At 39.8% G+C, this 15,580-nt stretch overlaps 1 protein-coding gene across 7 annotated transcripts in view; it reads right to left on the minus strand.

Moving 5' to 3' along the window:
• Window positions 1–15,580, minus strand: part of LOC121897622 (pleckstrin homology domain-containing family A member 5-like) — an 87,576-nt gene that overhangs the window by 21,504 nt on the left and 50,492 nt on the right. For all 7 annotated transcript variants that reach the window (XM_042412249.1, XM_042412243.1, XM_042412246.1 and 4 more), the window contains 6 exons: window positions 13,831–13,914; window positions 6,475–6,595; window positions 6,181–6,285; window positions 4,426–4,498; window positions 2,204–2,304; window positions 339–454 (listed from right to left, as the gene is read on the minus strand). In XM_042412249.1, coding sequence (XP_042268183.1) covers window positions 339–454; window positions 2,204–2,304; window positions 4,426–4,498; window positions 6,181–6,285; window positions 6,475–6,595; window positions 13,831–13,914 — 600 coding nt within the window. The remainder of the gene's footprint in view (window positions 1–338; window positions 455–2,203; window positions 2,305–4,425; window positions 4,499–6,180; window positions 6,286–6,474; window positions 6,596–13,830; window positions 13,915–15,580) is intronic.

Genomic DNA, 15,580 nt, shown 5'->3' on the forward strand with positions numbered 1-15,580 from the left:
GCATTAAAGAAAGCCACAGCTTCTTCAACGCTCCCAAAGACCAGAGATGTCAAATGCGGGTGTTGAACTGTTGCCAAAGAACTTAACAGGCTTAAAGGGGGATTTACAAGCAATTGCTTACAGCTAAAATGCTAAAAAAGAGGAAAAAAAAAAGCGGATGGAGAAATGAACCAAGGAATGCAAAGTCATTAGTACTTGCTTTAAGAATTGTCCTCAAATGCCTTCTTCAAATGTCTTTTTCTCTTTTCTAAAGCTAAACAACCCAGTGTTATCTCCTAACTTCAAATAAACTACAAGCTCTCTACAAAAATGACTAGATTAGTGATGCTGTTACAAACCTTTTGACTGGCTCTGAATGCACAAGTGCGGCATCTGTCATTACTTTCATCCAAGACTCCATCTCTTTGGCTGTGTCTGTGCAAAAGTAGTATGTTCGCATGTTGGGATGCGTTGCCTGTTTTGACAACGGACAGGATCAGGGACAGGAACAGTGGCACACAAACAAATTCACCTGAAAAAGAGAAGAGAAAGTGTTGAGTCAAGTGGGGTTTTTAGTATTTTAGCCCTGACTGATGAATAAAGGTTGGTTGCTTTTAGGTTTATCACTAAATATGAGGAATGTTGAGCTTTTGAGACACTTTGTGGGGCAACAATGACTTTAATGCGTGTCATATTTCTTAGCAAATAACGGTGAGAAGTGCTAGGTGATGGCCTGTGAAATGCTGCTGGGAGTGGGCATCTGCACCATCCACATAAATCAAACCATGAGTCACCAGAGTTTCATGCATACCACTCGATTAGGGCGATAAATCTGCCATAATACTGTAGGACTTACCATGCTGTGCATTGTATGGCAGACACATTGCTCCGTAGTTGTTCTGATCCCTCTCAGTGAACAAACCAACATATTGTTAAAGCCAAACACAGAAAGAGAAAAACAGAATGTTTAGTGAACAACCTCAATATCCTGTTTACCAATGTCAGAAAAACAAAAAAAAAGCACTGTCATTTCCCCATTTATGTCAGAATAATCCTGAGAAATATGACATGGTCATTTCGGCCAAAACAACAAGGGACAGGAGAAGTTAAAATGAAAAATATGAAGTCAAAAAATCATCCCATTCCTGAGTGAATCATTGTAAACTGAAGGGGTCATGCCCTGATCTTGTGTTTCTCTCTTTACCTCAACTCTCTCTCCTTCAGCCCGAGTCTAAGTTGGAAAAGAAGTGGGCCGTGTGGTTGGAGAGACCTTGAGCAGACTCCTGGGCGTCTGTGTTTGGCTGTGCTTGGCAGGACAACTTTGTTGTCTCTTAGGGTTTATGAAGGACCCACAGTCAAATACTGTGCACATCACTGAGATCCCATAAAATATGCCTGCAGCCCTGTAACTTGGGGTTTCCCTGTCAGCTTTGAGTATCACAGCACTCCAGTACTACACCACCATAGTTAACATAGATATATGACTGCTGGTAAGTGCTTCCTCTGCTTTCTTAGCATTAGCAGCTTCTAATGTGCATTTCAAGTTTTAAAAATGGCTTACATTACATCTAGGGCTGGGTGATTCTAATTTTCGTTTTTGCACAATGTGTAAAATGTCTAAAACGTTCAAATTTCATGATTACAAAATGCATAAAAATGTTATTTTCAAAAAGTTATGTAGATGATAGCTGGCCACATGAGAAATTTGAGTCCCATTAAAATGTGATGTGAATCGTTACACTACATGCACACTTGCCACAGTTTACAGGATTGCTGTGACTCCATGTGGCTAGCTGGCTCTCTAGTGAATCTAATGGTCCGTTCTACAGAAGGGACAGACTGAAAATGACTCTGCGCACTGATCTGCGCTCTCGGTTTGTGTTTGTCAACGAGGTATCATCTCTAGTTACGAGGACTGAAGCGCGGGGAGTCGACTGAGCAGTGTCCAGATTCTACTTTGTTCAGTCTGTCTCTACCCGCCGGGAATGCTAATACTAGCTAACCAGCAGTCGCAAACTACTTTCTGACTTAAAACTGTATACCAGTGATCACATTTACCTTTTGGGAGCTTTGTATATTCAGCTCTTATGATCTTTTTTTTTTTTAAGAGTTTTTATTTTTCTTCCCAAAAATCAAATATTAATGCTTTTCGATGCTCTAAATGTACTCAACCATAAAATGTGCAGTCTAACAAAGTTTGACAGGAATGAAAATGTGCACTGACCTTGAAGGCATATTTTCTGTTAATGTGATCATCCACAGACAGCATTGATATATGAAAGCTTGGTAGAAGGATGCTGCCAAGTATCCCCTCCTCTTTTTCATCTGCAGTGAAAAAACACATCAACATATAAGGGGCTATTTTTGTTTCTTGTTTTGTCAACTCCATGTTGTCTGTGACACAGTAAATTGCTATGTGGAACACTCATTTGTAAAGATAAAAAGCCACAGACAAACCAAGTGGATTGCAAGATAAAAACTGAAAGAGGTGTGTGTTGGTCAGATGAGCAGAGGGTACACAGTCCAATCATCAAGATGAGCATTGATCCAATGTCCTATGCAGCTAGGCTGCTCTAATCCTCATTAAGTTAGCAGACAGGGCTCCACATTGACAATGGAGCTCTCTCCACAGGGGGGATTAGATTGAGTCCAGAGTTTTAAGCAGAGAATTGCTTAACCTCCCAATTTGATACAAGCAATCTGCACTTCTCACCCCAAACTGAGCAGGAAAACAAAATACATCAGTGACTGCTGCAGCAGTCCCATATGTACATTTGCTCTGCATGCTTGGTATGTGTCCATGTTCATCTTGTGTGTGTGTGTGTGTGTTGACTGGGGATGTTATGTAATGTAAAAGTCAAAAGAGGTCTCTTAACACATACTGCACTGGTGAATTCTGAATACTATTTTGGGGAATAAGTGGTAACTGACCTTTGCTCAGCCTCTGGTAGATTAGAGGTTACCCTGCAGCTATGATCAGCTGTATCTGCAGTCTGTTGGCCCCACATTTATTTAATCATCAAGTCTGTGTCTCTGCCTCTCTCTCTCTCTCTCTCTTTAGCAAACGTACAGACACAAAGGGTTTTGCAGAACAGTCTCTGACCATAAGCTGACATTGTGGGAGATCCTGAGTGCACATTAATAGTCTGATAAATGCGGCAGATAGCAGTTGTATTTAGTTGAGGGGGCAGGCGAGTTCATGACCTCTTTACCCACTCTCTGCTGATGGATACAATTTCTCAACATGTCCGTCTGGATAAAGCCTTTGGGTCCGCTGCTGTCTGTGGCTTTTGTCAGTCAGTGGGCGGAAAGAAGGCAACAGGACTGGCAGACACCAGAAATAACACAGACTAGATGTCATCCTGATCAGCACAAATGATGACTGTATCTGCATAAAGTGAGCAGGGGGCATCAGGATATCTGGACTTGTGCCAGGCAGGACTTAGAGTTTCTTTGTATCTGCAGTCTAACAGTACTCATAGTCTATACTTACCTGACAGCCTCGCTAATTCAAAGTATCTAATTTTTTTTTTTTTTTTTTGCAATAGGTGAGTTTTCAAACATTCTCTGGACACAGCTGTGTCAATATTTGTTATGAATTTGTACTGCATGAGAGAGGCTGAAATGTCCAGTCAATAGCAGCTTATTAAAAAGATCACATCAAACACTTGCTATTCCTACTGTGTAAGAGTAGCAAAGAGGAAGGTTCATAAAGACAGTCAGATTTTAATAATTGAAGGAAAATCCCTTAAAATGGACTGCGACTCACGCAGTAAACCCATCATGAAAGAACATAACTTATGAAGGTGGCAATTACGATTAAATAGCAGATCAATCAAAAGCTTATACAAGTTCCACTTCAAATAAAATGGAACATTTTATCACTTGGTTATGAAAATATGAGTTGTTTTCAATAAATTACAGAACCATGTAAATACCACACATACTCAAACGGTTAATCACTCTGATTATATGACATAAGTCCCTATAATGTGGAATTAGAAGAGGATCTGTAAATATTAGCGAGATTAATTCTGTTTATGACTCCCAAGAATTACGTAAGAATGCAACCACTTTATAAAAAGAGCCTCTTCTCTGGAAACTTGTTTCATGACTTAACATCAATTTGAAATCCAGTTTCTTCTTTCAACAGTAAGGCAGCATCAAAGCCTTTCTTTTAAAGCGCTGGCTTTGCTCGGGGGGGAAATATCGCTCAAATGGCAAATCAGAAAACAGGAGAGCCATTTCAATAAATACATCTCTTAAGTTGGTCCTGACAGCTGCTTACCACGGGGACTTGTGTTCCGGTTTATAACAATCGCCAAGAGCACAGCTTGTGGGTCTGAAGGTCACAACGGCACTTTCAACTACTAATCGAAAACCAATATTGTTGTAAGCAGCGCAATGCTAATGAAGCGTGTCGTTAGCTGAGACCACTCGACTCACCTCTGTAGTAGAAGAGGCACAAATCAGACAGCACAAACCACCTCTTCTTCCACAGCTTCATCCCTGTACTGTCCTGAAAAGACACCAGAGGAACAGGCTTGAAGATGACTTATTCTGCCTTACCCAGTGCTTGCTGTAGTAAAAAAAAATGTCTCCTTGGCTTAAACATGTTCTTAAAAATATTGTAAATAGATAAAGAGGACTTCAACTTCAATTTTGAATTACAAAATATTTCAATTTGACATGTTATTGGCCTGAAGTGGAGAAATGTGTTACTTATTTGGTTCGGGGGACATGTGATTTCTCTAATAAAATAAACAGAGCGAATGAGAGTGCTCCGCTGTATATAGTTTAAACAGTATGAACACTTACTCTTAAAAGGAAGCATGTTGTTAAGTGGGTGAAAAATGTCCTGTGCTTTAGTTTTTTCTCTCTGCAATGTTGTGATCAAGGGGGTTTTCATGCGTCTGCTTGAAAAGGACGAGGGTGAGGAATAGGGTATTAACTCCCCCAGTTTGCTTTATTGGAAAACTTGAGCAGGGTCCTTAATCGTGGATTCAACATGCAGACAAAAGTAAGGGGAGGGACCTAAACAGCTCTGTCATTATGGTCAAACAGCATGTAAGGTTTAGTTAACTTTAAATGGGAATTCACATCCATGAACCGGCATGTTTAACATATAGTAGCAAGAGATCCACAACGCCAGATGCTGTTCAGTATGTTGATTTTGAAATTTAACAGAAAATGTAAACTTCTTGTGTTAATGCATAAACTTTATCAAAAGTTCTGTCAGATATCTCTCTGTTCAGGCGGGAAGAAGAAAACAAGGCTTTCACTGTCACATCAATCACTGTGGCATTTTGTTCTCCCAATGGATCAACTGAAGCACTGCAGCTTTTCCTCAGCCAAGGACTTCAATAGCTTCCAGGTTTCAATGAGGCAGGAAAATAAAAGTGCAAATCCAGCTTTTATTCAGGGTAGCAGATTTGTGAGTCTTTTGCTTGATCTACATCACCCTGATTGAAGTCCCCAAAGAAATAGCAGCTGGCAGCTGTACCAAAGGAAGCCATCATGTGTTCACAAAACTGTGCCGGGAGGCTGCAATCAAAACTAAATGAGTCTCCTACTTCGGAAGCTTGAGAGAGTCCTGTCTGGCCAAGAGCTGCCTCAAGCACCCCCTTTTCACCCTCCTATAAGTAACCAGGGAGCTGTGATGAAGGATTGGTATTTAAACATTGCCCATGCTGGCTGAGCAGAAGCCCTGAACAAAGAAATGGTGAGATCCTGTAAGACATCAAAAAGCTTCTTTTGTGTTCATCTTAAGACCGTTACTGCAGATTTAACAGGGAGAGGGAGAACCTAAACCTTGTTTTATGTGGAGTAGAGTAGAGAAGTTGCATAAAATTTTAATTAATTGCCATTTAAAAGTTTACCAACGGATTCTAAACATCATGTTTAAACACGTATACCAAACAAATTAAAAAATACAGATAAATAGCCTAAAGGGCATGTATAGCTTTTATAATACAGTATATTTGAACAACACATATTTCCCTTGTTGTGATATAAACATGTTGCTGTATTATTGTAAGGTTTCTATTTAATTTGTCTATTTTAAGCTAATGTCAAAAAGTCAACATCCCATATGCACTATATTTAACTTCAATTTAAATTTGATGCTGAGTCACTGACTCTGCTTGTCACCTCAATATTTAATTCATCAGATAAAAAGGAAAGTCATACACTCCTGCTCACCTGTTTATAAAGCCAGTTTCTCTTGATAACTGGGGCACTAGGATTCCTCCTGATAGAGTTGGATCTCTTCCCAAAATTATGAATCTTTTTAGGAGGTCTTGAGGGCTAGAAATTACAATGTGAATGGGTTAACAGGGTTAACAGCAAAGTGAGCTCGATGAACATAAAATAAAAAAAGGTTTCTATGCTTTTCTCAAGCTTTTCAAGCTGTTAGATGTGATCCAATTGGTTTTCCATTATTTTGCTAACTCTACAAATATGCAAAATAATCCTGTCTTCATGTGTATCACTCACTCTTCCTGCTGGGCTGCTGGGGTTTGCGGCGCAGTCCAAGCCGCCTGTGTAGTTGGAGGCCTCACTCATGGTGCTTAGTGGCCGTTCCTTCTTCTCATTCGCTGGCACTTTAGAGGCAGATCTAAACATGAGACACAGAGCATGCCAAGAGAACATAGGAAAGTCATCAGTCAGTAATATAAACTGCCAATTTATGTTCAATGACCTCAATAAAAGAAGGATAATAGAAGGAAGCAGCCTTTATTGTCTGTCCCCCCATCATTCCTCTGAAGTTCAAACTCTCTGCTATAATGAGATCTCAACATGGGCCTATGAACCGAGCCAATTACTCCCACCACCACGTCACTGCAGATACATTTCCAGCTCTCTCAAACAGCTTTAAATGGTCTGCAAAGTCTGCCTGACATACTGAGATGCAGCAACTGCAGTAGTAGTGAATCAGGTCAGAATACCTCTAAAAAGACAAAAGCTTTCTTGAAGCAATAGCTGAAAGCATAATAAGTTCAAAATATTTGCCATAGAATAGAACACCTTGTGAACTAAGTTGTCTCTAGCCGATGGAGATGTCCTATATTCTCTAGGAGGGGAACAATGTTGTGGTCTAGAGGGAACAAGACAGGAACACCAGAGTAGAGCAGAAATACTGCAGCAGAGGAAAAAGTGTAAGCTGTCAGATATACTGGGTTTCAGGTCACTGAATAAGGACAGATACTGCCAACCCTGCACTGCAAACTCCACCATCTAATCCGCTCATTTGATAACAGTTCATTCGTGGGATTCAGATTATACAGTACCATTAATGATGAACAGTCAATAACAGTCAATGAATTCACCATCCATCCATCATCTACATGTACTTTTCCATCCATCTGTACCACCTAGTTCAATCTTTCAATTCAGTTGTTAGACATGCAGACGAGACTATTAGCACTCAAACGTGGAAACTCAGACTCCATGCTGTTCTGCTCAAAGTACACAAATATGAAAGGGTATAACAAGGGATAACATCAGCTCAGATCATAACAGCAGGCAACACATGCAGGAGGTTCATTCCCGTGCATCACAGTGACAGATCTGATAATCTACAGACCCCCGGAAAACAATGATGAGACGAAACAACACAAGAAACGATCACAGACTGACTTTGTCTTACCTGCGTTTAGAGGGAAGGTTATGTAGTTTGTTACAAGTTAAGGGCTTGTTAGACTGAGTTACAAAGAGCAGCGGTATCTTTTTATCATGCTCTTAAGGTCTTAAAATTGCTAAGATAAATGTCATTCTTATATGAGAATGTCAAACAAGGAAGAGTATTTTTCTTATTATTAAAGCCTCACTATCTGTCTTAAGTGACTGAACATGTATCAGGGATCTATTCAGAGTTGACACATCCAGGAAGTCATATGGTGGACAAGTAGGTGACTAATGCTCTCTTGAGTTGAAGTGCAAACAATTTTCAACTCACTTCTCTAAAATAGCTACTTGTGCTGAGTGATGAGTAGCCACTGAGATTTGCCTTCTTCTCCATCTAATAAGCTCACTCCAGAAAATGAGCACTGAAGATTTCAGCACTTCCAGTGACAGGCGAAATCCTAAGTGAACCTTAATCAATGGAGTGTGGACTCGCCATCAAAACACAGAGGTTGGGAGGAGGAGGAGGAGGAGGAGGAGGGAGTGGACTGACTCTGTTGTAAGAGAGATATTGCTCTATTTGATGCTCTATTTAGCCAACAGACCATTTCCAGGCCCTGAACTGCAGTGCGTATGTGTTGGGGGCTTTGTTGATAATTAGTTTGGGCCTGATAATCAATCTGCATGCGGTGAAATTGAAAAAGTAGTGAGTGTGTCAAATTAGCTGCCTTAGCATAAGAGCTGGTGTGTGACAAAAGGCGGAGAGAGAGAGAGAGAGAGAGAGCAGTAGGAGAATTTATGCTGCATTACAGCCCTCATACTCACACAATTTAACATATCTTAAACATTACAGTAGATAGTATGATTTGGGTAATTAACAGTAAGCTGAAATGGCCATCAACACTGTTTTTATTATGATAAAAATGAGAAATAAAAAAAGCAAAGTGATGAAAATATCCTATACTATAATAATCACTACTGTATACCATGGCATTCTTTTCTAATCATTAAAAACAAAATAACAACGTTAGAGACAAACAAGCTCGATAATTGACTGCTGTGATATTTCTCACCATTAAACAAGTGAGGATGAGCAAAAAATGATAAACAGAAAAGCAGCACATTGAGATGTTTGTAGTTCACCAACATTTCAATCTACAACGTGTTAAGCTAGAAGTACTAAACTGTACTGCTCAACTCTCTTATACAGTTTCAACTTGAACAGTACAAGGAACAACACAGATTTAAACTGTATTGTCCAGGATCAGGCTTGTTTTAATCCCAATAACGAAATATTAAAATGAATCCTGTGCTAATACAAAGTAGTTGCATTTGTAACTAAACACAGAGGGCAAATCTCAGTTCTCCAGTCTCCCCCCGTCTGGGTCTTCCCAGTATTTATCTTTCCACCACTTTGAGTGAATACAAAGCACACATGCAACAGAGACCACCAAATGCGTCACATCTATATTTTGACATGGAACTCTGCTCTGACAGGTTTTCCTCTGAAATGTTAGCATGAAACTACCACAACGTTCATCTCCACAACGTGATGTTTTGAGCGTCTGTCTACTTTAAATTACTATTATCTTGTTCAGCTCGGTGCTCGTCTCCTGACATCACTAGCCCACAGTGGATATGATTGTGATGTACGGACGCGGTAATAGCTGTAGCTAAATACCAGCGCTAAACAACAACCATCTTTGTGTTGACCACAGCCCCATGTAAACAGCAAAGTCAATGAATGTCAAACTGAAGCATGAAAAGCTGCGTTCTGCGTACAAAATAACTTCCCCATATCTATCGGCCAAGTTTAGTATGAGTTGGTTGACTGAACATGCATGCTTTCTTACAGCAATGACCTGGTTCACACACATTTACTCAGTTATCTGGTAGGAAACAGTTTGAACAGGATGCCAGTCCATCGCAGGGCCAACATTCAGGCATTAAAAACAACACTCACTCTCACACTAACGGGTAATTTAGTGTGTTTAGTTCACTTAAGAATGGTGTGCCCAGAAGAAATTCACATCGACACACAGAGAACCTGCCAACCATCAAGCTCCAAGATTTGAACTCAGATAGGTAGAACCTCGGGCGTATTAGGTTTCACAAGTACTAAATCTGTGAATTTACATCATGAACTGACAAAAAAATAATGCATAATTATAAAAATATGCCCCAATTGTCTCAAATTCTAGTAAGTAAAATTAAATTTGGCAAACTAAGTATTTGAATTGTATACACACTGGTATGCGTTAAAAAAAAACAACCAAAAGACAGGAAATTTGGATTATATGTGTACATAAACATATCTCAATCCAAATGCATTTATGTACACATATTGTTGCTCTGGTATTGTTTGCGTGGGCTGAGACAAACAAGACAAAGCCCTTGTATCAATTCCACATATGAGGACTAACCCCGATGTATTGAAGTGTCACATCACAGCTTGGTCCTGCATGGATTTTGTGAGCCAGTGCAAGTGTGTGTGGGTCTGTGTGTGCAAAAAGAGTGAGGAGGGATTACACTGTCAGTGAGGCTTGGCGCTCTAAGCACACTGGTGGGGGGGGGGAACACTGAACTGAGTGGCTGAGGGTGCATTTTTAAATGACCACACAGCATTTCCAAAGAAATAAGGGTGCTTTAAAATACTTTTGTTTTGGGGGGAGGGGGGGGTGAACCTGACCTTTATCTTTTTAACCAACAAAAGACGAGGAGACGATGCAATCACACACAGATCGGGATATCAGTGTATACATTTAACAGTGTCACAGGTTCACAGCAGTTGCATAGCACAGAGCTGAGCGATAAACCAAAACCTTACAGATGTTTAGAGTTATCAGCAGACCTAATTACATTCATATTGTTATGTCTGTGACAGTAGTGCTTTTGAGAGCAGTGAGCCATCCATCGCTTATTCTTTCTTTGGCTCTACATCGTTATTCAAAAATCAGGCAGCACGCAACAAATTGAGCTAATGCTAAAGTTACGGTAGTTTAGCATATTTAACATGACTCTTCAGCAGATAATATAATATATATAATTATATTATATAATGTTTCTTGTCAGTTTATGGATATTTTTGTATGTAAAAATATGTGAAATAATCATAATATTAATTTTTTGGTCTTATCGCTCAGCATAGCAAAGAAACAGAGCCAGAACTCTTACCTGTACAGCCTGTACATCCATAAGGGACAGAGCATGAAGAGGTGTTCATAAAATCAGGTTGTCAAAATTAAATTACCACTTGACTGAGCAATGTAATCCAAAGTGCTCAATTATCATACTTTGTGATCTCTTTTGGAACATTATAAAGCAGCCTTTTGTCGGGATCCTGCAACCAAACAGGAAAGCACATTTAATGCTCCCTGGGAAATCTGTAAACTGCCAACTGCCAAGTGAACTGAATGATAGTGATATGAAAGATTTGTCCAACAGCTCAGCTTTCTTTGAGGATGTAGAGCTTGAACTTCAGCTCAGGACATGTGAGTAATCATCTCCCTGCAGCTAGTTATTCACAAAGGTTTGGATGAACACAACAAATGGTTCAGACACTGAAGATCGCCTTACAGGACTATGCGATTCGGGTGTTCCTGCCGTGCATTTATCCATCTTTACTTTCAAAAACCAATCTGACAGATTGAACCTTGAAATGGAGTCTACATTACTTCTGACAAAGGCTACAAGGTCCAGATATCATTGATCCTGTTCTGATGGTGTTCCAAGTCCATCCAAAAGTGCATCCAAATTTTTTAAGCAGGTGGTAGAGTCACCCCGACCCTTCGGTGTCTGTCCTGATTATTGGTACCTATCCAAACACTGTGTGGTTCAGCTTCAGTATGTTTGCGTCTTTTTTAGTCTGTTATGTGTTGCTTCTTCACTGAAGGCTGCCAAACCTATTCACAATGAAGTTTCACACATTGTGGCAGATCTTTGTTTTTTCTTTGACAGGGATACCTGCAGCTGCAGTGTTGGAGTAGAAATGGCTATTTGTCTTTTTCTTAGATCTGTCAACTCAGACTTAATCTTGTTACCTTCATCTTCATTACTACTATTTCCCTTTTCAGCTGCATTGTTTGTATGTTTTTATAGCTATACAATACAGTATATGTCTTAAAGTGGGTTGACTTTATGTTCTTTATGTACTGGCCTGTTACTCAAAATTGTATTGCCAAATTTAAAATAACTTGTGTTTTGGATTTACTTAAAGTAATAATCTTGAAGATTTTCATTTAAATAAATGTCTCTATCTATCATTGAATGAGGTCACATAATGGTGATTGAGCCCACAGATGAAAGCCATTGCATCTGCTAGCGTCGCCTCAAATTGTTATGGAGGCGTGGCCCAGGTGCCAAATGCCAACTGAGTGACATCACACAGGCGACATTGTTTAGATGTTTGGGAAGAGAAGTCCAGAAACACACCTGCAATTACTGCTTATCGCCATAAGTGCTGCCAAAGAGAACGAGATCTTTGAGATTGTTACTTTTAAGTGCAGAGCAAATCAGGCTGATTTTCCGCCTGGCCTCTTTGTCCTTGTGGCAGCTAAAATCCATCTTTTTCTTTTGTTATTGCTCCTTGATGAAAATTTTCCACCTTATTACTTTTGCCAAAACACAGCCAAATGCTGGCTGAAACCCACAGAAATAAACTCAAAAAAAAACAAGTCAAGCAGTAGCTTATCAATTTCCTGTTGCCTTCCCAAAGTTGACCTCTAGATATGGCTGATACTTTGATAAAATACTAATTGCCAAATTAGATATAATCTTGCACCAACATGTTGTCCCTCTCAGTGTGAAAAACAGCAGAGATGTGAGACAACACAGTGAGGGGAGGAATGTGTCAAGAGAGTGCAGTGTGACAGTTCTGGCACAACAAGCTTCTTCACAACCGTTTTCTGATTATTTCATCTCTGCTTAACAAAATGCAACTCTTAAGGATTTGGTGAAACAAAACAGCTCTCTGGATCATATTCTAGTAAAAGCGGGATTTATATCTCTAAGCCACATAATAAAAAAAGCAGAAACTGCTGCCCATGATGGGCCATCAGGGAATTTGTAATAAACTTCTTATTGGACTCAGGCCACAAGTTTCCCACTACTGATTGATATTTCGTGTCTTGGAGCAGAACATATTTCAATTAGCATTCATTGCTCAATATAATAATTAAGACCAGTTGCAGTGACACAAGAGTGCAACAATTACGGGAAATCTGCTATGACGAGGGTTTCAGAGGGAAGTGAGACATTTTGTGGAGCTGATACCAGTTGTGCAACATTAAGTTAAGATGGCCAGGGTGGTAGATGAAAGTTAATGTCATAGTGTAGGTTGTGATGCAAACAATCTAGCGCGTGTATATTTAGTACAGTTACAGATTGGGACAGGGAAGTAAATTTGAATGGAAAGCTGCAGAGGAGGCCAAAGCTTAAGATAGGCATCAACTCCCTTTTTTTTCTCTGTTTGACATCCTGCAAACCTCTGAACAGAGTACCTGCTTTTCTCCCCATCTTACTCTGAGCAACCCGTGGCCAGGTTTGATGAGTAAAAATGTGGGTAAAATTTTAATGAGAATACTGATGATTCCAAAGGTGAAGAGAAACAGACTAAATTTAGTCTGACAGACTCATACAATTGTTCTCCTTGAAGTGAAAGTTGAAGATGACTGGCTTCTGTTTTAGTCATGTGGGCAGACATGTGATGACAGTTGTGCTGAAAGCAGTGTTGATGATCACATGGACATAACGTTCATTGTTGGGGGACATATCCTTCTACTTATGACAACTGAAAAGGCCATGAACTCTCTGTCCTGGTCAAAATGAGGAACTAAATGTGACTCATCGCATTCCCACTAGCTGATGAATAAATGATGCAATGGCTGTTCAGCCCTTAGTATTCAAATTATTAGTGCTGTCATGGCAATAGTAGAAAAGATAACGCCAATTACACAAACAATTAAACCTCTGGAGTGAGTAAAAGTATCTAACAAATGATATTCCTATACACTACGCTGGTTCTTATTTTTAAGTATTTTTTCATGAAGATGGATAACTGATGAAACACTGAATAGAAGACGCTTTGAATTGAAAAGGCACAACTGCATATAGAGAGTGGTGAGGCGAAGAATTGTGCAATGTTGCCTACACATGAGGAGTTTCAACAGAATACTGTAGTGCTCACAAATGTAACCCAGTAGCATTCCAAAACAAAAACAAGAGACTTACTGTTCGTTGACGACAAAGATGCAGTTGTCTTGTGAGGGTACGCCTGAGACAGGATGCTTGCAGGTCACCTTCCGCTCATTGTGACTTTTTAGGAAAGAGAGAGAGAATAGGAGAAAAACAGAAATCAATGTTAGACAACACCAAAGACACGTCAGTAGAAATAGGTCCTCCAATAACACTAGATTTATTTTTTAATAAAGTTAATGGATAGGCTTCTTGTAGCCCTGAAAGCACTTCCAAATAACTCCATTTGTCAAAGGTTAAGAGGCTTCTTCACCAGCAAAACGTGAAAGCAGCTCAGGCAGAGTTTGGATTGGATGCGTCGAAACGAAAATGGGAAAACTGAGTGTAGACAGGACATACACACAATATGGAAATAATATCAGCGAGCTGTGTCAAAATAGGAAATCATCACTAAAGTGAAAACCAGTCCAACCACACATATATTGGTCCAGGCTGAAGAATAAGAACAGAATAAGCACTCAGGGCACACTAAAATCCAGATAAAACTAAATAGATGGGACTTTACCTACATCATGAAACAAATAAGGTACGACTCTAAGGGCTCCAAATAAGACCAGAAAGTGCAAAATACACCTGGAAAAGTTACTCTCCCTTTCCCAAGAGCATCACTGCCTTAGCTTTAATAATGTAGAGCAATAAATAAGAACAGAAAAGAGCGATTTAGACTTAGATCAGTGTGTGCCCAACTTCAAAATCAGCAAAATCCCATTCCACCTTTAATAAATCATAAAAATGACCAACATGTACAGGCTCCAGCAGACTGTTGTGCCATCCTACACTCAACATCTAATTACAGAGATACAGAAGGTGCCACCCCATTATACTGTTGTCCAATTACAGCAGCCCACAGTCACTTCCACCCTAACATGATTAGAACACCAGGACACAGACCACACAGTCTTTGGAGAGGAGGAAGGTTGCAGCCTTTACAACAACAACAACAGCAGCTTTCCAGTAAAGTAGAGTCTGGGCAGTGTTGTTTGTGATGTCGATGGCCTGGGGGCCGAAAGCTCGGTAACCTTTCCAGTAAAATTTACTAGCTTTGCTGCTCCTGGCTATCACTAGTAAATTTTAAATCATGTTTTGGTTCAACAGTGTCTAAACAATGACATTGTGCAGTGTAGACTGCACTATTAATTCAAGATCAAGATCTAGTTTATCAGCTTTCTACTGAATCTCATAACTTACAATTTAGAGATGGAAAATCAATGGTTATTGGGTTATACTGTCAGTGAATTGCAGCAATGGGGAGTACAGTATCTGTAGACAGTATGTTGTCAATGTATTAATTACATGTAATAACAGCAGCAGAGATTAAAGAAGACATTAGATTATGTGAGTAGAGGGAAGAGCTGCAGTGTCAACAACAGTCTTTCAAGCTACAACTCCCTTTACGTGCTTGACAGTCATTCTATATTTCAGCTCACTCAGGCTGTACTATAAACAGAAGAGAATTCAGCTACAGCCCAAAAATAACACAGTTTTTAAACATGGGGTACTCATGTACTGAAAAGAGCAAATACCAAGTATGAAATAGGGGGTTTAGTTTCAGTTTAGCCTGGAGAGCAACAGTCTCCACAGCCCTGGTCTATAATTACAGGAGGCACTGTTGGCAGCAGGGCTCACTGTGCGGTCTTGGGGCAGACCAACGGCACCATTTTTCTTTGGTATCCCTTCACACATGCCTACACTGCTTTGCACATAGGTTGGCTTCACATTTAAGAAA

Source organism: Thunnus maccoyii, chromosome 5 (genome assembly GCF_910596095.1).
Source record: "Thunnus maccoyii chromosome 5, fThuMac1.1, whole genome shotgun sequence".
NCBI classification, from domain to species: domain Eukaryota; kingdom Metazoa; phylum Chordata; class Actinopteri; order Scombriformes; family Scombridae; genus Thunnus; species Thunnus maccoyii.